The following is a 26,210-nucleotide window of genomic DNA, read 5'->3' on the forward strand; positions in this document are numbered from 1 at the left end:
GATTTATAACTAGCCTTGCTATCGTAAAGGACCATATACTGTTATATTCTGCGCGCAGAACAAGCACAAAAACAGGTAAATATGGTTTCAATTTCATTCTCCTATACTCCATGAATAGCTTTTCAAAAGGATTAAACTGTTTAAAGAATGCAGTCATGGTACATGCTTGTGTGTTTGTTTCAGTCATGTCAATATTTTAGACCAAAGAAAAATAATGCTTAAATAATCAATCATATAAGTATCATCTATTTATTGTCAATTAATTACTGACGTTATTCTTAAAACACGAACTTAATTGTACACCTCACGTGTACCAGGCATGATTACTATTGAATTTTGACTTATGTGTACATTACTTGTTATATGTACCATACAACAATGTTATGATATACAGCATTTAATATAGCGCCCTATCTAGCTAACCTAAATGTTTCTCCTCTCCAACTGTACATGTACTCGATCTCGTCTGTTCTTGCCCATTAAGCAGGGTCAGCAGGATATCTCCTCTCAGTCAGTGTCTAGATGGATCTGTCTGGTCATCAATTACGGTTACGTCCACTCAATAATCAGTAATCAATACAATTTGAGGAATTCGCAGGAGCTGCCTTATCAGGCGCTAACTTATAGTCCTATGCCACCTGGCTAATATCTCCCTATGTGTGTATGCCTGCGTGTGTGCTGGAGATGTATTACTAAATATAACATTATTTCTAAAATATGAGATACATCATGTATAATACATGTTCCATACAACATTAGCTGCATTGTATAAAAAGATAATACACCGTACAACATTATTTCTAAAATATGAGATACATTATTTATCATGTTCATGTATAATACTCTACATGAATTGTATATTAATACTGAAACATAAGCTACTTCGTATCTAATACATGTACTGTACAATGATACTGTTAAAACGTTAGTTAGATTTTCTTTGTATATAATCACAGGGACCTGAGAATTTGTTACAACTATATTTAGACCTAAACTAAGGTGTTTAGATTTTATTATCATGTCTAAGGGGTTTAGATCGAATTTCGGTATAATCTAATCATTGGGGTGTCATTTTTACCGAAAGTCGACCTAAACTCCTTAAACATGTAAAATTATTCTGTAAACACCTTTTTAGGTCGAAATATAGTTGTAAGAAATTTGCAGGTCCCTGTGGTAAAAAATAGCTACACGATATGTTATACATTATTCAGTACTACTAAACGCTACATTATGTGCTTCATTATACGTATCATACATTACTAAAGACAGCTACATGTACTTTATATGTAGTAATCATACCAAACATTACACCACTAGACATCAGCTACATCATTGTGGGGTATTACTTTCTTCTATAACCTTAAATATTTTTATTGTCGAAGCATTGGATAAACATGCAGAAAGTTGGTAAACATTTCATGTTTCACACACGTCAGCGTGTAGAGTTATGTTGTCATTTGAATATTGTACATCCCTGAGATAGTGGTAGATTTCATCGCTGTTAACTGTCAACTCTCACCCTAACTAGGACCTCAGATAGCAATACATGTAATTAACAATAGGTCACTGATAATAAGGGTCTCCTGGCCCAATGTCTGTTAGATAACGATCGAAAATCTATAACTATTATCTAACTTATAAATAAACTGCTTCTGATTGGTTGAACTAGCTTTATCAGTGTATGATTTAATATGCTATAATCACTGGATTTTGCCATAATACGGTAATTATCAAATTCTAAAAATAGCAAATGGATATGACCTAACGTTTATTTGTAATTTAAATCCACGTTGTATAATAAAGCAATTGCCCTGATATTGAAAAAGAATATTGCTTTGGTCTACTCAATATATACATGTATCACATTGTATTCACCTAGTAAAAAGTCCATAATTGTATAGTACTAATAGTTCGTTCTCTTAATGTTTCATAAATATAAACGATATCTTGGCAAAAAACGTTGTACCTTATGCTGCATAATGACCTGTATGATAAACCCTATTTCACATGTAAATATCATTGATTATATATCAGCCAATATAATTGAAATGAGGAAGACAGTTGTAAGGATTAATGTATAATCTTCTTTCCCTGTCACGTGACTGTAGCTGAAGAAAATACTCAGTTAAAGGATGGCAAAAACGATGATTTCATGAACTAGGATGAATGTCATTGTCGTTGTATGTATCGGGACTAAGAAAACGTTCCTTTAGGCGAAGGAGCGGCCAACTAAGCAAAGGATGGATCAGGATATTTATCTACCTCAATATTTATCATTAGTGGAGGACAACCCCCTGTTAGACCACGAGTCGGGCAGCAGAGTGGGAAATCAAGAACACACTGATGGCGATTATGTAAACGACAAATATGTTTACAGGTCATTCGTCAGTTCAACCCTATTAGATCAGAACAAAACAATATCATCGACCACGCTAAAAACCTTGTGTGATATATTCATTCATATTTTCTGCATGTAACTGTGATAAATTGTCCTCCCAGTCAATAGATGATAGATATTCATTTGCTTTCACAAAATCTGCATTCTTATAATACAATACAGTTTTTTTCATAATATTTTTGTTTCAGAGTTTTATATGTTATTTCTGCTCCAGTTGGACAGTGATCACTACACATGGGTGCATTTACTTCAACATTTTTGACTATGTTACAGTTATCTGACATAATGACATCAATACTAGTGGATGAGCCTGCAGTAACCCTAGTTGGCTCATGAACTAGGATGAATGTCATTGTCATGGTATGCATCGGGACTAAGAAAACTTTCCTTTAGACGAAGGAGCGGCCAACTAAGCAAAGGATGGATCAGGATATTTGTCTACCTCAATATTTATCATTAGTGGAGGACAACACCCTGTTAGACCACGAGTCGGGCAGCAGAGTGGGAAATCAAGAACACACTGATGGCGATTATGTAAACGACAAATATGTTTACAGGTCGTTCGTCAGTTCAACCCTACTAGATCAGAACAAAACAATATCATCGACCACGCTAAAAACGAAAGAGGAAGATTCCGAAGATAAAAATATTGAGGAACAAAGCAACCAGCCAGAATCACCGGAGAAGTCGGACGAGCTTGTCTCAACAGTACCATTGCACCGATCAGAATCAATGGTGGAGCGGGAAAGTATGTCAGACGAGCTAGTGTCACCACAGCAAACATACGAGGGAGCACAAACAATGGAACGAGGGATAACCGACTTCGATACGGAGGAAGAACACAATTTTCCAAACGCTGGAAACGATGACGTTAAAAGTGGAAACAACAATACAGAGTCAATTTTAACTGATTCTGTTGGTTACTGTACCCCAATTACCGCTAGAGTAAATTATCCTGATCTAACAGACGTTGATAAGGGATCTACGAAAGGAAACCGCGATTTAGTGCAAGGATCTGCTGATGATTTAGCAGAGAAAACAATCAATCTAAATAACCGCACTCTGGGATTGCTGAAGACATTCAAAAAACAATTTGCGTTGTTTCTCCGAGAGGAATATGTACAATTAGATGTTTGTCTCAATGACGTTACAGACTCGACTCTCGTGTTAAAAGGGCACCGTGAACACTTGGAACACGACGACTTCATTCAGACATTTCTTACTAAATGCATTCAAAAGGTTTCACAACCAATGAAAAAGCTAGAAATACAACTGCTCTCCAACCCATCTGTGATACGATACATCAATAAAAGGATGAACGGATTGAAGCTGGTGTGCTTTTGGGCATGTGGCAAAGACGGTACGTCCATCGATGTGTTTTCCAGGAAGGAGACGATTTCCTTGGATGCGGCCTCACTGATCTCCCAGTGTCTATGTAAATGGAGTATTACAGTGAGCACTCAGGTACAATCAGACGTCACGAAAGAAGTCATTGAGGGTGGTATTGAACAAGAATACAAAAACATGTTCATCTATCAGCACTTAAAAACCAGTGAGAACGGAACAGACGAGATACAATATCAATTTAACTTTGTCTTTTTGGATTCGGTTATGCCTGAGATCAAAACGAAAATAAGAGACGCTTTGCGTGCATGTTCAGAACCACACAGAGCCGAATTTTTATGTCGTCCTCCTGAAACGATCGACAGAGAGTTCTTCGTTGGTCTCGGACAACGCTTCTGCAGGTAGAGTAACTATCTATTTATATCGAATACATTGTTTATAATATTATTACAGTCAAATCTGCTCAAGAGCCCATCTCTATTAAGCGATCCTCTCTCTCAAAAGACCACTATTTATTTTAGTTCATTATATATTCATAAACTTCCATTCGGTAGCCTCTTGAAACATAATTCCATGTATTATAATTCAGATTATTTCGTATTTGTTATCATATTTCCAAAATGATATAATTCTGAGATAGAAATTCATGAGAGCACAAATATATATGCATAGTCAATAAAATAAGTGCGGATACTAGCTATGGCCTGGCAATAAAATCTCTCCTTTTCTTTTCATTGACATTGTACCGTATTAATTCATAAATATATTAATTTATAAACAGCAATGTTACAGTCAAAGACGGATTTTTAGCAAAATGTCGGCCAACTTTGACAGACAGACATTGCTTTCTTATGATGAATAATCGGCGGATCCTGATCCAGCAGGGAGTCCTATTAGACAGCGACGCCGACGTCATCTTGTGTCCGGTTGACGACATGCACAATGCTGTTGGTGTAGGCGAGACTGTTTTTGAGAAAAGTGAGTATGACAGGTTTTCTTCGTTAAGGAATCATATCTGTTTGTCGCAGAGCTGATAATGTAACATGTGCCAACCATATTTATTCGCATTGTCATGATGTTTAGAAAGTCGTCAACAATTTGATTATCTAGATTGCTGAACAAATATTGTCAGGTATATGCTATATATTTTAATGCTGCAGTACATATTCAGATCCGTTTCAATTTATCGTTTATTGATGTGGTTTTTCCGAATCATTCCATCAAATGACGAACGTATATATAAATATCATTTGATATAGTTTCATTTATTTTGGTTAAGTTGGCGATGACCTCATACAAGAAATGTTCAAAGAACTTTGGAAAGTCCTGCAAAAGAGGGCGACATTGATTGATGGAGATCATCCTCACTTCACAGACAGCGTTTGTCGTAACCTTAAAAACAGGCGTATCATGTTCGCTGTCCTTCCAAATGAACAAACTACCGACAGTGATATCGATACCATGATACAAAGGGCAGTGTCTCATCTCTTGGTTAAATCGGACCAGCATGTATGTAGATCTGTAGCTTTAGCCATCGACTACACAACCACGTTTTCTATGCACACTTTAGTTGAAGCAGTCGCCAAATCTTTAAAACAATTTCCAGACAAGAAACTCAAATTTGTAAAAGAAGTAAGGTTGGTTGTAACTTCTGAAGAGGGTGTGACCAGTCTTTTTGAAGCATTGTCGGGATATGAAGATGTGCTGTTACCTAAACCAAGATCTCAACACGTGCTGGATCTCTGCAACTGTCAGCTAGATGGTACGTGCTTATTGATTAATATGTAAAATCACTGTTCTCCCTATTTACAACAGTAGTGTTTATTACGGGAAAAGTATGATGCAGTTATCTGACATGAAACTTATTTGGGTTGGATACAATATTGATGACATAATAATTGGAGCCTTTTGAGGTACCGGAAACACTTTCCGTACCGGACAACCTGGTTTTTCCTCTTCTTGTTTATAAAGGTTCATGTTGTCTTCCCTTTTGTTTTGGGTCTCGCTAGTTTGTGTTATAGCATTTCATGTTAATTTTTTACTTTCGATTTAGCTTTATGTGTGGATGTTATGCTATTTCTAATATTGTTTTTATTTCGACTTTTTCTAATTTGATGTTACTAATCGAAAAAGTCATTCCCGATGTACTGAAGGTGACTTGTGTTTACTTGCTGTGTAGAATATTGTATGCTTCTCTATAGCCTTTCTACTACGTACTCCTTCTCTAGCCTATTGACTTTCTGTATACTACGGTAGTTAAATATAAAACAATGCACTGTAAGATATATCCACATTCTATAAATAACGTTAGTAATATATATACAGTGCAATACAATAAGCCAGAGGTTGTGCTGTTTTTGTCTTCGTATGATGTGTTAATCTTCACATTAAGTCAGTGCCGAATCGCTGGTAGAAAGACACACAATGGCCTGTTTGTGTTATAGTGTAATTACAAAACAGTTTAATATGATAATGATATTAAAACAACATATGCATTTTCCAGATGCAGTTGAAGCAAAGAAAGCAATATCTCCGATACAAATCGAGATTTTTCAAGGGAATCTGACACATCCCGATCTCGTTAAGGTATTTACATTTTTATAAAAATATGTTTGAATACATTTGCTCCGATAAATCGCAATATAAGGCAGTCTTTCATTATGGCATGTTTAGACAAACAACTTTCTATAGGTTGAACTAATCAGCCGGTTTTTGGACCGATGGAGTCAAAATACGGGCCTTACATAGCCCGGCGTTAAATAGTTTGTAACTTGGCGTTTACAATGATGCTTTATTAGTAGGACTTAGAATTTGTTTTCGTTAAGACTATGATGAAGTAATGTATTCTTATTGTTGTGACAAAGGGTGGTCGGTTAGCGCAGTGAATAACGCACTGGGCTTTCACCAAGACGGCCAGGGTTCGATTACCCGATCGCATGTGAAAAGGCATGGGGTCACCTGGCAGATTCCGTGGGTTTTCTGCTGGTGCTCTGGTTTCCTCCCATTGTAAGACCCCCTGCGTGATAACATCCTGGCTAAAAGAGTGATTAAGACAAGTGTTAATAACGTATTTGATTTACATGATTTTTGTAATATTAAGTTTTTATTTTATAGCGCTTTAAATTCGCGGGGTCAATATTTCGCGGTTTCATATTCAGTTCATATTCGCGGGGGTTAAATTTCGCTGTGCACCCGAATATTATGTGTCGTGCAAAGTGTTTCGAGTGTCATCATTTAAGAGTTAAACCTCGAAATACAGGTAAACCGTTTGAAAAGACATATCCCGAGCGTCGTCATCCGCCAGTGACTTCGCTCAAAAGAAAATCAAATGTGTATGTACCTTTGTAGGAGTAAACTGTAATCAATTAATCACCTAATCACACTAAGTTATGTGGTGTATTCCGGCGTATAGTTATTGAGTGTTTTGTATGCATCCTTCCCATTTTGCTTTAATTACTCATATGTATCGGTCCCTCCCGGTTTGGATTTTCATTCTTCTGAATATTTGTACCAATGACAAGAAGACGTTACGATATGTTGCAGTAGATATTTGATGTGTTTGGCTTGCTGCATAACGCATCTTTACTTTGTAGTTTATGTTAATATTATACCTCACTATTTGGTTGACCCTAAAGGTGAATTCTCAGTCTCCGTGGTTGGTCGTAACCTTGTAGCTAGAATGTACTTAAGGACGATTTACACAATGAAATAATATATTAAAAAATATCCAAATAAATAAAAACATTTCTCTTGTGGTTAAAAAATGTATATATCTGTAACGATCTTAGACGTGTTCCCACTTGCTGTATTTGACATGGATTTGTTTTCATTTTGACACGTGTACCCTCAAATAGACCTAGCTAGACGAAATGGCACCAGAGTACAGATGGTATATATACTTTGGCTTTCTGCACCGACGGAATTTTTAATACAAGTAATTGTTTATCGTTCCGACAGTGGCATATAGAGCATTCAATAAGACAGAGAGACGATATCCTTACGACAGTGTAGTCCTATCATTGTGGAACTGACGTAGTATCATAATGATAGCTTTTCCATGTCTTAATAGAACGTCGACATGCTTGTGAACAGTGTGGGTTGCAAAGGAGATTCATTGCGTGGTTCTATCAGCCAAACCATCGTAGAACAAGGTGGATATCAAATCAAAGAAGAATTTGATGAACAGGCTTCCAAAGGTCTGCGGTTTGGTGAAACGATCTCAACAGGTGCTAGGAATCTTCCTTGTAAAAAGATCTGTCACGGACTGCTGTACAGTAGATGGGACACAACGGGAGACTTCAGCGTAAAGGTAAGACACATAATATAATATAGAGTCAAAGGTAGACTTCAGCGTAAAGGTAAGACATATGATATGATATAGAGTCAAAGGAAGACTTCAGCGTAAAGATGAGACACATAATATGAGATAGAGTCAAAGGGAGACTTCAGCGTAAAGATGAGAAACATAATATGATATAGAGTTAAAGGAAGACTTCAGCGTAAAGGTAAGACACATAATATAATATAGAGTCAAAGGTAGACTTCAGCGTAAAGGTAAGACATATGATATGATATAGAGTCAAAGGGAGACTTCAGCGTAAAGATGAGACACATAATATGATATAGAGGTAAAGGGAGACTTCAGCGTAAAGATGAGACACATAATATGAGATAGAGTCAAAGGGAGACTTCAGCGTAAAGGTAGGACACATAATATGATATAAAGTCAAAGGGAGACTTCAACGTAAAGGTAAGACACATAATATGATATATAGTCAAAGGGAGACTTCAGCGTAAAGGTAAGACAAATAATATAATATAGAGTCAAAGGTAGACTTCAGCGTAAAGGTAAGACATATGATATGATATAGAGTCAAAGGAAGACTTCATCGTAAAGATGAGACACATAATATGATATAGAGGTAAAAGGAGACTTCAGCGTAAAGGTAGGACACATAATATGATATAAAGTCAAAGGGAGACTTCAGCGTAAAGGTAGGACACATAATATGATATAAAGTCAAAGGGAGACTTCAGCGTAAAGGTAAGACAAATAATATGATATAGAGTCAAAGGGAGACTTCAGCGAAAAGATGAGACACATAATATGATATAGAGGTAAAGGGAGACTTCAGCGTAAAGATGAGACACATAATATGAGATAGAGTCAAAGGGAGACTTCAGCGTAAAGGCAGGACACATAATATGATATAGAGTCAAAGGGAGCCTTCAGCGTAAAGGTAGGACACATAATATGATATAAAGTCAAAGGGAGACTTCAGCGTAAAGGTAGGACACATAATATGATATAAAGTCAAAGGGAGACTTCAACGTAAAGGTAAGACACATAATATGATATATAGTCAAAGGGAGACTTCAGCGTAAAGGTAGGACACATAATATGATATAAAGTCAAAGGGAGACTTCAACGTAAAGGTAAGACACATAATATGATATAGCGCTAAAGGTCGACCTCAGCGTAAAGGTAAGACACTTAATATGATAGAGAGTCAATATGCTACACGGGACAGCAAAAGGAGACTTAGTGGGCTAATAAGACAAACATCATCATAAAGGGTCAATCTCTTACAAACTGGACACCAAAAGGATACTTAAGCATGCTAGTAAGACAAACAGGATGATATAGAGTCAATCTGCTACAAACATGATACCAAAAGGTAGACTTTAGTGTCCAATGTAAGACAAACAGGATATAATATGATATAGAGTTAAAGGGAGACTTCGGCGTAAAGGTAAGACACATAATATGATATATAGTCAAAGGGAGACTTCAGCGTAAAGGTAGGACACATAATATGATATAAAGTCAAAGGGAGACTTCAACGTAAAGGTAAGACACATAATATGATATATAGTCAAAGGGAGACTTCAGCGTAAAGGTAGGACACATAATATGATATAAAGTCAAAGGGAGACTTCAGCGTAAAGGTAGGACACATAATATGATATAAAGTCAAAGGGAGACTTCAACGTAAAGGTAAGACACATAATATGATATAGCGTTAAAGGTCGACCTCAGCGTAAAGGTAAGACACTTAATATGATAGAGAGTCAATATGCTACACGGGACAGCAAAAGGAGACTTAGTGGGCTAATAAGACAAACATCATCATAAAGGGTCAATCTCTTACAAACTGGACACCAAAAGGATACTTAAGCATGCTAGTAAGACAAACAGCATAATAAAGAGGCAATCTGCTACAAACAGGATACTAAAAAGTAGACTTTAGTGTCCAATGTAAGACAAACAGGATAATATAGAGTCAATCTGCTACACACGGGATACCTAACGGTAGACTTTAGTGTCCAATGTAAGACAAACAGGATAATTTAGAGTCGATCTGCTTCAAACATGATACCAAAAGGTAGCCTTTAGTGTCCAATGTAAGACAAACAGGATAATATAGAGTCAATCTGCTACACACGGGACACCTAACGGTAGACTTTAGTGTCCAATGTAAGACAAACAGGATAATATAGAGTCGATCAGCTACAAACATGATACCAAAAGGTAGCCTTTAGTGTCCAATGTAAGACAAACAGGATAATATAGAGTCAATCTGCTACAAACTGGACACCAAAAGGATACTTAAGCATGCTAGTAAGACAAACAGGATGATATAGAGTCAATCTGCTACAAACATGATACCAAAAGGTAGACTTTAGTGTCCAATGTAAGACAAACAGGATAATATAGAGTCAATCTGCTACACACGGGACACCTAACGGTAGACTTACAAACAGGATGATATAGAGTCAATCTGCTACAATCTGGACACCAAAAGGAGACTTTAGCGTGCTAGTAAGACAAATAGGATAATATAAAGTCAATCTGCTACAAACGGGACACCAACATGAGACTTTAGTCTGCTAGTAAAACAAACAGGGTAATATAGAGTCAATCTGCTACAAACAGGACACCAAAAGTAGACTTTAGCGTGCTAGTAAGACGAACAGGATAATATAAAGTCAATCTGCTACACACGGGACACCTAACGGTAGACTTTAGCGTGCTAGTAAGACAAACAGGATAATATAGAGTCAATCTGCTACAAACTGGACACCGAAAGGAGACTTTAGCGTGCTAGTAAGACAAACAGGATAATATAGAGTCAATCTGCTACAAACTGGACACCAAAAGGAGACTTTAGCGTGCTAGTAAGACAAACAGGATAATATAGAGTCAATCTGCTACAAACTGGACACCGAAAGGAGACTTTAGCGTGCTAGTAAGACAAACAGGATAATATAGAGTCAATCTGCTACAAACTGGACACCAAAAGGAGACTTTAGCGTGCTAGTAAGACAAACAGGATAATATAGAGTCAATCTGCTACAAACTGGACACCGAAAGGAGACTTTAGCGTGCTAGTAAGACAAACAGGATAATATAGAGTCAATCTGCTACAAACTGGACACCAAAAGGAGACTTTAGCGTGCTAGTAAGACAAACAGGATAATATAGAGTCAATCTGCTACAAACTGGACACCGAAAGGAGACTTTAGCGTGCTAGTAAGACAAACAGGATAATATAGAGTCAATCTGCTACAAACTGGACACCAAAAGGAGACTTTAGCGTGCTAGTAAGACAAACAGGATAATATAGAGTCAATCTGCTACAAACTGGACACCGAAAGGAGACTTTAGCGTGCTAGTAAGACAAACAGGATAATATAGAGTCAATCTGCTACAAACTGGACACCAAAAGGAGACTTTAGCGTGCTAGTAAGACAAACAGGATAATATAGAGTCAATCTGCTACAAACTGGACACCGAAAGGAGACTTTAGCGTGCTAGTAAGACAAACAGGATAATATAGAGTCAATCTGCTACAAACTGGACACCAAAAGGAGACTTTAGCGTGCTAGTAAGACAAACAGGATAATATAGAGTCAATCTGCTACAAACTGGACACCGAAAGGAGACTTTAGCGTGCTAGTAAGACAAACAGGATAATATAGAGTCAATCTGCTACAAACTGGACACCAAAAGGAGACTTTAGCGTGCTAGTAAGACAAACAGGATAATATAGAGTCAATCTGCTACAAACTGGACACCGAAAGGAGACTTTAGCGTGCTAGTAAGACAAACAGGATAATATAGAGTCAATCTGCTACAAACTGGACACCAAAAGGAGACTTTAGCGTGCTAGTAAGACAAACAGGATAATATAGAGTCAATCTGCTACAAACTGGACACCGAAAGGAGACTTTAGCGTGCTAGTAAGACAAACAGGATAATATAGAGTCAATCTGCTACAAACTGGACACCAAAAGGAGACTTTAGCGTGCTAGTAAGACAAACAGGATAATATAGAGTCAATCTGCTACAAACTGGACACCGAAAGGAGACTTTAGCGTGCTAGTAAGACAAACAGGATAATATAGAGTCAATCTGCTACAAACTGGACACCAAAAGGAGACTTTAGCGTGCTAGTAAGACAAACAGGATAATATAGAGTCAATCTGCTACAAACTGGACACCGAAAGGAGACTTTAGCGTGCTAGTAAGACAAACAGGATAATATAGAGTCAATCTGCTACAAACTGGACACCAAAAGGAGACTTTAGCGTGCTAGTAAGACAAACAGGATAATATAGAGTCAATCTGCTACAAACTGGACACCGAAAGGAGACTTTAGCGTGCTAGTAAGACAAACAGGATAATATAGAGTCAATCTGCTACAAACTGGACACCAAAAGGAGACTTTAGCGTGCTAGTAAGACAAACAGGATAATATAGAGTCAATCTGCTACAAACTGGACACCGAAAGGAGACTTTAGCGTGCTAGTAAGACAAACAGGATAATATAGAGTCAATCTGCTACAAACTGGACACCAAAAGGAGACTTTAGCGTGCTAGTAAGACAAACAGGATAATATAGAGTCAATCTGCTACAAACTGGACACCGAAAGGAGACTTTAGCGTGCTAGTAAGACAAACAGGATAATATAGAGTCAATCTGCTACAAACTGGACACCAAAAGGAGACTTTAGCGTGCTAGTAAGACAAACAGGATAATATAGAGTCAATCTGCTACAAACTGGACACCGAAAGGAGACTTTAGCGTGCTAGTAAGACAAACAGGATAATATAGAGTCAATCTGCTACAAACTGGACACCAAAAGGAGACTTTAGCGTGCTAGTAAGACAAACAGGATAATATAGAGTCAATCTGCTACAAACTGGACACCGAAAGGAGACTTTAGCGTGCTAGTAAGACAAACAGGATAATATAGAGTCAATCTGCTACAAACTGGACACCAAAAGGAGACTTTAGCGTGCTAGTAAGACGAACAGGATAATATAGAGTCAATCTGTTACAAACGGGACACCAAAAGGTAGACTTTTGCTCGCTAGTAGGACAAACAGCGTAATATGGAGCCAATATGCTACAAATGGGACACGCAGAGAAACTTTAGCATATAAAAAAAACATGTTTCATTGTGGTTTGCTTTGTATTACTTAATTACAGGTGATGCGATCCGTCATCACACAAGCGTTGCTTCAAGCCGAAAAAGAGCATTGTGTTAGCCTTGGAATTCCAGCGTTAGGGACAGGATTTCTTAAATATCCAGTCAAGCATGTGGCCAACATTTTATATGATACAGTGGAGATGTATGGACGATGTCATACCACTACCTGTATCAGACGGGTGCTACTCGTTGTTAACGACGGGGATGACGCTTATAACGAGGTACGTGCCATCCTATTACAAATATCTATGTATTTTCTTATTTTTTTGTAGGAATTTGAACTTGACAAATAATAAATTTACCTTATCGATTAATTAAAATGATCAAAATATTCAATGCATTATACACAATGATTTATAATACATAGTTATTTCAAAAAATCAAAACCATGCTGTTGTTTAAAATTATGTTTCCTGTTGTTCTAGGCTTTACACGACGTTGTAGCGTTTCAGGGTGCTAGACAACTACATCGGGGTGTTCGATTTTACGACAAAAATGTAGGTGAGTGAGAAAATACATAATAGACTAGAGATAATATCTTGCTCCATAAGATAATCTTCAACGCACTCCTTACTGCCGAAAACTTGTCTTTGGATTTAATATACCACACAAGGAGAAATGTTTAACCAATTGCTTTTCATTTGTAGGAATCTTGTACATATATGAGTACGCACTGAATGTCATTTAAACTCCCAATTTAACGCGACATCCTTCAAATAATACACAAAGTGATATACCAGCTGTGTCTACGCGCACATTAATTTCGTGAATTGGACATCAATCTTCTTATGCCGTCTTTGCGTATTGCAGAGTTATCTTCTCTTGGGAGCAGGTATTGATTGTTACGTCACTTGTTTGTGAGAGAAAGTCATCAATTTTTGAGAAAACGACGTAATTTTCTCACACAGACCAATGACGTAACAATCAATACCTGCTCCCAAGAGAAGATAACTCTGCAATACGCAAAGACGGAATAGCTTTCAAGTATAACGATATAGTATAGCTAAACATAGAGAGACAGAATCCAATATTGTACAATGTATTTGTGAGATATACGTCCTTAATTAAGTATTGATATAGCTTTTATCCTGATTACTATATTACCCCTTCTCAGTGGCTAAATGAAAATGAATATCTGGTGCTCGAAATCGTGTCTTTAACTTAGATAAGTAAATATTTAAAACTGTACATGCCGCCCCTAAATAAATGTGATAACATAATTTTGGTTCTCAACATCCGACCGTTCAGTTGATACGTCATGTTTTCTTTGCAGGAATGAATCCAGGACTTGACTCCAGGTTCCATTTCTGGGAAACAGTTGACTGCAACACTGGTGTAGTAGTTCGAGTTGCTCCTGACTTTCCTGTTGGAGTATATTTTGACACTGATGTCATCTACACACTGAAAGAGACGGATAGTCCCTTATCTCAAGGTATGGATTATTTTTCTAGCGCGATACGATAATGTGCTTCAAATACTATAAAGAAAATACAATATATTATGTAAGTAGCATTGCTGTATTATTAGTTTTATACTAGACAATGATACACTAATTTTATGTGGAGTGGACGCGCATACTTTTTTTCAAAGATCTCCATTACAATATTTTTTTATTCATATTTGGATCTAGTGTCATCAATTTTGTGTTATGTTCACTTTGGAACACTCTCGTTTTGCGGGGAAACACTATATAGGATGACTATTTTTGCATATGCAGACACAAGAATTCCGTGATTGAAATATCTGATACTCACACCATTAATTGTAGGAAGAATTTTTCCGAAGGCCGAGTTCGACAAATCAGACAATATATACAAATTAGTCGTTGATACCCCGCGGTTCCAAACCCAAATTGGTGGCTTCTCCAAGACTCTCAAGGACTGCATGAAGCATGCGCAAAAACACAAGTACGAGTCCGTGGCGTTTCAAGTACAGACATGTGGTATGGCTCGTTATTCATTTAAAACATCTGTTTCTATATTGTTGTCAATTTTCCTGAAAATATAAAAGATTTTCTGTGTTATCTCTACAATAAAAACTCACAAACCCAGCAGTGTGCTTTATTTGCAGTAATGTAATATTTAATCAAATCATGTTTTGAACTCTTTCAGGGCATGACGAGATCTGCAAGATGAGCATGCTTATTTCAAAAGTAATATTCAAAAACACTGAAAGAGGCGGATCGTCACCGATGTATTCAATACTGTTGAGCAGGAACGTAGACATCAAAAACATTACAGAGTTTCAAGGTAGGAGTTAATAGGAGAGAGGGAAAGCTTTGTAGGAGAATATGTGCACTTCGAAATTATAGCATCTTGAAGTTGCACACTGTTTGTATATTTTATGATCTTATCGGAGGTAGCTATATCAACGTATATCGTGGAAGGTGCTGGAAATACATTAGTGCCAAGGAAAATCTCATTGTTTACCAACCATACTGAGAATTTACTAGTCATTGGGATGGTGGGCATACATTTGGCATATATGAGTATCATTGGTAAAATTACGAGGGTAAACAGGAATGCCATTTATATGTATACTAGAATAGACATGATTCTATGTAGGAAGGCATACTAAGCAAAATGGACATAACTGTATACATTTGTTAAATCACATTCTGACCGACATATAGTTTTCCCCTTTTATAACCTTTGTATTTAACTATTTTGTTAGAAATTGCGCGTTTCCTTCTATTTTGATGCACCTTTATACCAGAAAATTATGAAAAACAGATAAAATCCTACTACATGTATCTTTATGTTATTATTTTGCATTTTCCAGGGTGCAAGTTTCATTTCCATCGGAAATGTAGATATATGGAAGAATATATGGAGAAAGGAATACTCGTGTCCGTGAAATCCAAAGGCAGATCGGCCTACGAACAAGTACGACGTGAAATAGAAACCCATGTAGACGTGATCACAACCTCCTCAATGAAACACAATTAACTCCCATTGTAGTAAATCTTCGCTGTGGGAAGTGTTATTTGACCTACAAGGCAACGATATCTTCCTGTCTAGAATGAAATGGATTCCTGCTGATTCTTGTGATATATGTGGACCACATTCATTGTTCGTTTTACCTTAATTGTTCTGCTATTTTGTTGTTTCAGTTATATGTTTGGTCATTTCATTGTTGGAGTATTCAATTATGTTGTTAGGGTTAACTTCACAATTGTGTTGTTTTGTATGAGTGTCCAGTAATTTGTTCATTTAGGAGTGCTCCAGTAATTTGTTCGGTCTAACGTCACTTTCGTGTTATATGTGAAAGTGTTCCAATGATAAGTGTACTCTCTCTCTCTCTCTTCACATAATAGTATTTTAAGGCAATGAAATTTCTTTCAGCATTAAAAATATCTTAAAAACTATGTTAAAAACTACAAGATGTACATGGGATTCTCCTTGGACCCTGACAAGGGGCATTGTAAGGGGTCAAAGATTATAAGTGATTTATATGTAAATTACACAAATAACTTATGTTCTTGTGTTGCAAATATACAGCAGCATATATCTACTGTTATTCTGTGTAAATGTGACACACATACATAAACATATGTATAAAATTGTACAACTTAATTTCAATCACATATATGCCTTAATATCTATATTGATATGTTAATTTGTAATGACTTTAGTTACCTATACCTCCATTACAAAGTTGCGATAGATTTTTGTCTCTATTACAATTTTAAAATATTGTCGATTCTGTAGTGTCTAAACTTATCGTTCGACATTCAATTTTTCATTTTGACATATTCTAAAAATTAGGGCCATTTTGTTTAACAAAAATTGTTAAATTGAAATGCGAATTCTAAGAAACGTTAAGCCTTATTATATATACCTTTCCTTCTTTCTGTCTTTCTGTTTTTGTTGTTAACCTGAATCATTTTCGTTGTCTTTTTTTTGTATAACGAAAAGATATAACAATTGGATCTGGTATATTGGCTTTAAAAAAGTTAAAATGTGATAAACAGTGAAATAGCACATGATTGATGAATGTATCTTAATATACATGTGTAAATGATCATTTTCAATAATCGGTGCTTGGCACCGAACATTTTCATCATCAAAAAAAAAATTGTTGTGTATTTTTTCTATTTTTATCTTCAATAGGTAGATAATTTAGTTTAATAACAGCACTTCTCGACACCCAACACTTAACACTTTCTATTTTTTTTTGTGACGTTTTGACTATTTGTAAACCTATATAACTTGTTTCATAATTGTTCAAATAAATTAAGTGTATCCTTTTTTATTTCATATTTTTCTGTATTTGTTCGCTTTGATTAATTTGATTGATCAGGCCTTCCCTAACCGATAAAGACTATCTTGGTTTCTTTATTGCATATATAAACAAAAACCATGCCAAGTGTAAATGTGTTTTAACTTCTATATTTACTTAAATGGAGTCTGAGTGCCATAGCGAGTCACCGCCGACATAGATTTCATCTGGTTTGCCATAATAATTTCATATTAATCATATCATAATATAGTCACCCACACAAATAATGTTTTGTTGATACTCTTAATGTTTAGTGAGTTACATACGTTTGATAATCAATTTTGCAGTTCTGTTTACAACATGATTTGTATTTTGTTTGAATAAAAAAGATGACATGACGTATGCCATTTTGTTGTTGTTGTTAACTTTAATGATCGATGTATGTATGTTACATCCAATCAAATAGATATACTAACTAACTCTTTACCCTAAGTTTTTCTTCCTTGTTTTATAACAAAGCATTATATAGTGTAAATTTTCTTTAGCTCTATTTATTTTCAAACTTACGTAATGACTTTCCCATAAATTATCAAGATTTTTGCATTCAATGAAATGCTAATTTTTATCTCCTGTTATACATTATTTCATTGCACGCGTTACATGCATCGATTTCCTCATACTTTATGGCTTCAAATTGAATTGTTTTGTATGATATTATCTAGCAGTTCCCATTTTAAGATTATTATTTATCTTTTAATTCATTCATTCTCCAATAAATACGCATTTGATTAGATTTATACTTATATGGCTAGTACCTTTAATAATTTTGTCCTGGGGAAACTATTTCTAATTTTGTCCATATTCGCTGGGCAAAGTCTAGCAGCTTTTACCTAACCTGATGCTTAGAGTTCTATTTGTTATTTTCATTGACAATACATCATTGTTTAGCATTGAACTGTGAGTCATGGTATTTACAGCCTATATAAATGCCATCTTAACCTAGAGGGTACATAGTGGCAGTGCTTTAGAGTGGTAAATATAATAATTTCCTGGTAAAATATATTTTAAGTATATTAATTATATTCAATATACATTGACGTTTGCCATACTGTTGAAATAATGTTGACTGAATACTCTTCGATCAGTTTAGAGCTGTACACTGCATAAAATGTATGCCTTTATCCAGTACATACATGTGCATACAATTTGCAATTTTGTTTTCGTGGTAATCCTTTGATGTTAAATGGGCATGATATTGTTTGAATAATTAATATATCCGTGTCATTACCTGTGTATTTTTGTTTATTAAGTTATTTTGTTTCCTAGTTTCGTTGTAAAAACTAGTAAGCTTATAAACATTTTTATCCAAAAGAATTATGATTTATTTCAACCAAATTGGTCAGGAGTTTTCTTAGCGTAATGGCAGTTACTTCAAGTCGTCATATCAAAACACTGACCACATATAAAGGCGAGGGGTGGAAAACTGTGTCATGTATGACTGCAGAATTGTTGTTTATGAAGGTAACTTGAAATGCTGCTGTTGATATACAAGCATTGTAACTGATATTGGATCTTGGCAAACGTTGGAGGGTAAAATACAATAAGCAATGAATATTATGTAAACCACTCAATTTAAATATATAACAGTATTACTGTTCATATGAATCACTAGTAATCACAACTAAATTTAAACGTCCTCTATATTTTCAAAAAGTTTATGTACTTTTATTTGAAAGAAATACGAAGAGTAATTAAATGAAAAGAATTGTATCACTTGTGATTAGTTAACAAACATGTTTGCAAAACCGTACTTGGTTTGCACACAAATAGAAGGTAAGTGCAAGTATCTTTTACATCAATGTTAACCAGAAACTGTCCAGTCAAAGAGTAAATCTACGACGGAGTCATACTTTATTGTTCATACACAAAGTATATAACTTCTTGATATAGACACAAAGGCATTGGAATAGCTGAATAATATTATTATTAACATTATATCAATTCTTACCATATACATACTATTTTTATGAATAAAATGATAGAATATACTGAAAACCCATGTAATGAACGTACGCCTTACTTCGTCTGAGTACTATAACTACATTTATCAAAACTCACCTTAGAAGCAAATCGAACCAACAGAGAGAGTGAACGATCCTAGGCCTACAACTGCTCGTGTTTAAACCCTAACAGAAAATATCAAAAATATATTGCTGTCAATTGTATAGATGTTTCAACGTTAGGATAGTATCAATAAGTTATGTTTATCGCAGGGATCTGGGATACTGAGGCCAAGTGGGAAAACAAAGAAAAGACAGGAGGAAATATACGATCGAACTAGTTGATACATTTCCTGTTTTTGAATTACAGAGCATGCTACATTCATATTAATATGAAATTGAAAGATTTGGCAAGGTTTTTGTTTTTAGAACTGATAAGCTTTTTGATTCTAATGAGTCTGGGCCTCATATGAAACCAAAAACAAGTCGACCTTAAGAGGAGAAGAGTTTGCAAATGTTCGAAAATCTCGCCACCAAACTTAACGCGTGTATTATATATATATAAGAAATATTTCAAATAAATGTTTCCTTACTTGGCATTTCTAGTGATTACTCGTTAATGCCAATTACAACCACTTCCTTCATGAGGACAGTTAAAGCTCAATGGTATCTGGTTGTTTCGTTATTACAGCGGTAAAGTTATTGCTTTTATCATTCCTTGAATTCCTTATATGTTATCCTAGAACATGTAATGTATTCCTGTAACCTGTAGATATACTTACAGGAAGGCTTCAGCAGTAATACTTTTCAATTGCATTGTCGCCTTTGTTACTGTTATGAATGATATTAAGGGAAAGATAGATACTCTCTTTGAATACTTTGTATCATACTCTGAAAATCATGCAAATTCAAAATCGAAATTTCTTACATTGTGATGATAGGATATGGTGTAGCATTAATATACTATATGTAAACATTATGAAACGATGATATATATATATTTCATAATATATAAAAAGTGGAATTATATTTATATTAAGTAAAATCAGTTTGTAAACTTTGTTTATTACTAGTCATTAAATAAAATGGAAACTAGCTTCACACATCATTATAATTCAATCTACTCTATCCAATCCTGTTGACTTCATTTGTCAATAAACTACATTGTATGATGAAATCTTGAGCGCTGAAACATACATAGAACAGTAAATTATGAAAGGAAGCTTATTCGGTGTGACATTCTTAATTGTTTTAATGCAAGATATGTTTTCAGATGCAATGCTTTGGAACGATACCACTCCCTCTCCCAGTACAATCCTTGTACATGCACGTGCACCTCTCCAAGCACGAGCACATCTCCCAGTACGAGCACATCTCCCAGTACGAGCACATCTCCCAGCACGAGCACATCTCCCAGCACGAGCACATCTCCCAGCCCTAGCACATCTCCCAGCACGAGCACATCTCCCAGCCCTAGCACATCTACATGCATGAACACATCTCACTCCGCAATAGGATGTTGTCAAAATAATTTTGACAACACTATCGACCTGATAAACACTCTTGAATTTGAAGGCGAGGGCACTATAAACACTTACAGAACAATCGCATTTTTCGTTAGATATCTACAAAATGATCAACTGAGACGTTGTACTACATGTTATAATCTGCATACTGTTGTAATTATGTGATTTATGACTTCCGGTCCGCATTCCGGATCCATTGTCTGTATTAGTATTTGCCTTGCAATGCATTATGGGATATTCAATAAATACTGTTTTGACCTGAATGGCGGCTCTCCTGGTTTTCCCTGACAAATGTTGTAGAACACAACACATACTACATATGACGATTTCCAATGTCCGATTATATATTTTCCTTTTCTTAAAAATTACATTAATCCCATCCACGGTGTTTACTTATCGCAGTTGATTCCGTATTCACACTTTTGCTTCAAATATCATTATTACTGTTATGCAGGTCCTCCATATGGACAGACATGCCACACTGGGATGCGAAATAAGCATATTGATGTTGATTTAATTAGAAAATATTGTTTCCTTTATTTAAAGTGTTATGAATATCGACTCTTTTTATTATACACATTAGCGTGTATTGAGATATTGAGGTTGCAATGTCGCCTCACTAGTTCTTAGTTTGAGAGTAGGATATTATTTGGACTTGACCTATATTTGATAATAAAAGTTCAATCTATTTAATATATTTGTTAAATACATAGTATTGTTTTGTATATATCAAAAAAGAATTATTGCTTCAGAATCAATGCCCTCTGTTTCCAAAAATATCAATTTCAAAGAAATGGGTACACACATCATAAAAGATCTTTATTTATGAATAAAATTGCCTTTTAGTGTCTGCTGTAATATTACAAGTGAAGACTGCACATCTACGTTTACTTAATATTGTAATATTGTAATATTGTATTATTGTAATATTGTAATATTGTAATACATATCTAATCCGGTGTTGCACAGGTATTCGTAGCCATGTAGCGTTTGATTCCTGTCCTACTGCAAATAAAGCACTAAAGAAACTGAGTTCGTTTTAATCTCTGTCCCAATGCAGATAAACACTAGAGACAAAGAGTTTGTTTTAATCTCTGTCCCAATGCAGATAAACACTAGATACAAAGAGTTTGTTTTAATCTCTGTCCCAATGCAGATTAAACACTAGAGGCAAAGAGATTGGTTTAATCTCTGTCCCAATGCAAATTAAACACTAGAGACAAAGAGATTGGTTTGATCTCTGTCCCAATGCAGATTAAACACTAGAGGCAAAGAGATTGGTTTAATCTCTGTCCCAATGCAAATTAAACACTAGAGACAAAGAGATTGGTTTAATCTCTGCCCCAATGCAGATTAAACACTAGAGACAAAGAGTTTGTTTTAATCTCTGTCCCAATGCAGATTAAACACTAGAGACAAAGAGATTGTTTTAATCCCTGTCCCAATGCAGATTAAACACTAGAGACAAAGAGATTGGTTTAATCTCTGTCCCAATGCAGATTAAACACTAGAGACAAAGAGTTTGTTTTAAGCTCTGTCCCAATGCAGATAAACACTAGAGACAAAGAGTTTGGTTTAATCTCTGTCCCAATGCAGATTAAACACTAGAGACAAAGAGATTGTTTTAATCTCTGTCCCAATGCAGATAAAACACTAGAGACAAAGAGTTTGTTTTAATCTCTGTCCCAATGCAGATTAAACACTAGAGACAAAGAGTTTGTTTTAATCCCTGACCCAATGCAAATAAAGCACTAAAGAAACTGAGTTCTTTTAATCCCTGACCCACTGCAAATAAAGCACTAGAGAAAATGAGTTCGTTTTAATCCCTGTCCCAATACAGATAAAACACTAGAGACAAAGAGTTTGTTTTAATATCTGTCCCAATGCAGATAAGACAGAAGAGAAAAAGGGTTTGTTTGTTTGTTTGTTTTGTTATTCATGTCCAACTGCAGATAAAACACCACAGCAATTGAGTTTACTTTTTGTCCATGACCCACTGCAGATAAAACGCTAGAGAAAATGAGTTTGTTTCATATCAGTTCCGCAAAGTATGCCTTTTCTGGGGTTTGTTTCTGTCAGTGGTACGGGAATTTCTGGGGTTTGTTTCTGTCAGTGGTACGGAGATTTCTGGGGTTTGTTTCTGTCAGTGGTACGGGGATTTCTGGGTTTTTTTTTCTGTCAGTGGTACGCGGATTCTTGACACACATTCGTTGTACCTAGCTGATCTATCTGGTTAACTGAACATGTATAACATTTTACGACATTTAATGTTTTATTTAGCTTGAATACTTAGTTTTCCTTTTTCAAAGCTTAAATCTTTGGTTTTCTTGAAGGAAAGAGACAACCGTTAAAGGACTTCAGAAAGGACTGTGAAGAGTACTTATTACGGAATATCATAAATAAATAAATAAATAGATACACCCAGTCAAACCTGCATTAAGGGGCCACCCAAGGGACCGGCAGAAATTGACCGCTTGAGACAGGTGGCTGCTAAACCCAGGCGCACCCGAAAATCAAGTTTTCATACATCCACAGGTTATTATGACATTTTCCAGGCAATATAGGCTGCTATGTTTTTTTGATTTTTTCTCCCTTCATCAACAGGGTTACAATTTCATGCTTGAATATAAATGCGTTATCAATAAAATACAAAGGCGTTTTGGTGATTAATTTCTTGAAATGATGAATTCATTTTTGTTTGGCTACACACGTGTTCCACATACGTTTTGCGCTAGCAGACAGCCACCAGTACTGAAATCTACATGTAGATCTACTTTTAATGAAAATCTGCTTTGCGATGTATTCTGATCTATTTGGTTCTAATAATTGTCTAATGTAATGATATATCAGTATTTAGTTAATTCATATAAATAAATCACTCAATAAATCTAGAACATTGCAAGAATCTTTGAGCTTTCAACTTAACATAACGGTTTATTCACAGCAACCATAAATGTTTTGTTTGTAAAATATTGTTGATGGGTCGGTAGGACCTGCCCCAATTTGCAAGCTGACAATCGCTGTGTAAATAACTTGTCAATTCAACGTGTCAAACCTTACCTATGGTTTTTAATTACACATTGTAATTAGCTTTGCTCTATTGAGATGTGTTCTTGTTAATATATTGTGATCTTCTTGATGTCAATTTCTGGACAAAATGACCGCTGAATACAGATGGAGATAACATCTCGGGCCAGAGATTTGTGACCGCTGGCCGCATTCGACAGGTGGCTGCTTATTTCAGGTTCATTATATATGTTACTCTGGTATTTTAGGAATATTTAGGGTACCGTTTTTATATAGATTATAATGGTACAACTATTATGTAACGGGTACGGATATTGCATAAAGAGAGATAACTCCGAATGTAGGGATGAGGATGCTAGGATGCGTGCGCATACCCGATTAGAATGTTCCTGAAATAAAATAAATATACGAGACGGTAACCTCTCCTTCCTGTTCATTTCAGGTAAGTTCCAGAGTTAAACTATGTGATATGTTTTCACATGTAGGTAGATTTGTTCACAAAGTGTTGGTTCACATTTTTGTTAAATAATGTTGTGTATTTTGGAATAATTCTTATGAAATACGAGATATAGGACCTGCAGGGTTGTGTTGGTGAAAACGGCATGGTCGGCCATTTTCCCCGCCAAAACGTTGCGGTGCTACATTGTCATTATCTGATGATTTTTGGAGGTTTAATCGTTACTTAAATAGGTAAAAATGATTCAGAATATGTTTCGAGATGAAAGATGTCTATAACTTGGTATGAACTTGTGTGTTTACATTTTACGATCATATTGATGGAGGCATCAACTTGCCAAGTAATTTGTTATTACGAGTTATCTCCCTTTAGACGTTCGTCGAAATAGAGATTGTTATAGGATGTAAATTGAGCACAGTCTCGGATGTGTATTAATGGACAGGAATGCCACATATTGGCATTACTCATTATGATAAGAGTAACCATTGATTGAAATTGTTAATACTTAACAATTTATAGTATGATAGAGACTGATAGGAGGAATTCGATTATTTGACTGATACTTTGTCTTTACCATAGGTTGATACATGAACTGATAGTTTTCTTTGTTCGGTTTGTGATAAATTGGTAGCCTTGTGTTAGAGTTTAATGCAATTAATAATTGTTCAATAATTGTCATTTACAATAGATCTGTAATAGATTGTTGATGTAGTAATGCTAATAGTTATCATTTAACTGACATGTGACATGTTTTATGTGAAAAGTGAGAAGTTTTGTCAATATGTGACTAACTCTTTTTAGTCACATATTTGAAGTCACTATTGTAAGTGTATTATAGGACTGTCAAGTTATCCTATAGTCACATTTTGTTCAGGTTGGCTAGCCGTATAGATTTAGTCACTTAAGTCAGTAAGTCACATCTCTAGTCACACTTAGTCACATCTCTTGTCACACTTAGTCACATTTTGTCATTTCTTTCAAATGTATTTCCCTAGACAGATATATTAAGCCAGTTAATTTGCTTTACTATCCTAAGCAAGTTTATAATGTAACAAGCCTGTACAATTTATTGTTTGTATGTTAGAATGTTCCTGAAATAAAATAAATATACGAGACGGTAACCTCTCCTTCCTGTTCATTTCAGCCGGCAGAATCCAAGAGTAACATTTAGTAAGCAGAGTTGACTGTTCAACTAACAATAACTTTTACCACAACACCAACAGCCGAGACAGGACTCTAGATTAAGATTTAAATTAACAATGTCTTATTTGTTTTCAAGACATTAAAATGAGCAAGGAAAGAAGGGACTGACACATGAATAAAGGTACGGTAATTTGTCTCCAAATTTGAATAACCTATGTGACGATTCCGGAGAAAAACGTCAACCAATTTTGGTGACTGTTATAACAGAACTTAACTTTTCTTTAAACAAACCAATTCAGCTCAGATGAAGGTTAAAGTCAGTTACAAGATATTTCAAAATAGATAACGAGGCAAACATCGAATCAAAATTATATTAGGTGGCTTAAAGTCGAACTGATGTACACAAAAACTGTGTACACCAGGTCCCTGGCCGTCACTAGACAGGCAGTTGTACTATAATTTTGCTAAGAACAAATATGGTTAACCTTGCCACCATCTTTGAAAAAATCATTCTTTTTTCTCCTATTTCCTTAAGTTTCTAACCGCCAAACTTCCACCAACCATCTACCTTGAAATAATCACAATCGACACAAGAG

At 35.5% G+C, this 26,210-nt stretch overlaps 1 protein-coding gene across 1 annotated transcript; it reads left to right on the plus strand.

Annotated features, from left to right (window-relative positions):
* LOC110448863 lies at positions 1 to 16,934 on the plus strand. Its single transcript, XM_021495338.1, has 12 exons — positions 1 to 75; positions 2,672 to 4,143; positions 4,524 to 4,720; positions 5,022 to 5,504; positions 6,246 to 6,328; positions 7,812 to 8,051; positions 13,240 to 13,461; positions 13,666 to 13,741; positions 14,514 to 14,672; positions 15,009 to 15,182; positions 15,352 to 15,489; positions 16,022 to 16,934. Exons 2-12 carry the CDS (start codon positions 2,819 to 2,821, stop codon positions 16,186 to 16,188), a joined length of 3,264 nt encoding a protein of 1,087 aa, XP_021351013.1. The 5' UTR covers positions 1 to 75; positions 2,672 to 2,818; the 3' UTR covers positions 16,189 to 16,934.
* The last annotated feature ends 9,276 nt before the right edge of the window (positions 16,935 to 26,210 follow it).

The sequence above is a fragment of the Mizuhopecten yessoensis genome, unplaced genomic scaffold (genome assembly GCF_002113885.1).
Source record: "Mizuhopecten yessoensis strain PY_sf001 unplaced genomic scaffold, ASM211388v2 scaffold4359, whole genome shotgun sequence".
Lineage (NCBI taxonomy): Eukaryota > Metazoa > Mollusca > Bivalvia > Pectinida > Pectinidae > Mizuhopecten > Mizuhopecten yessoensis.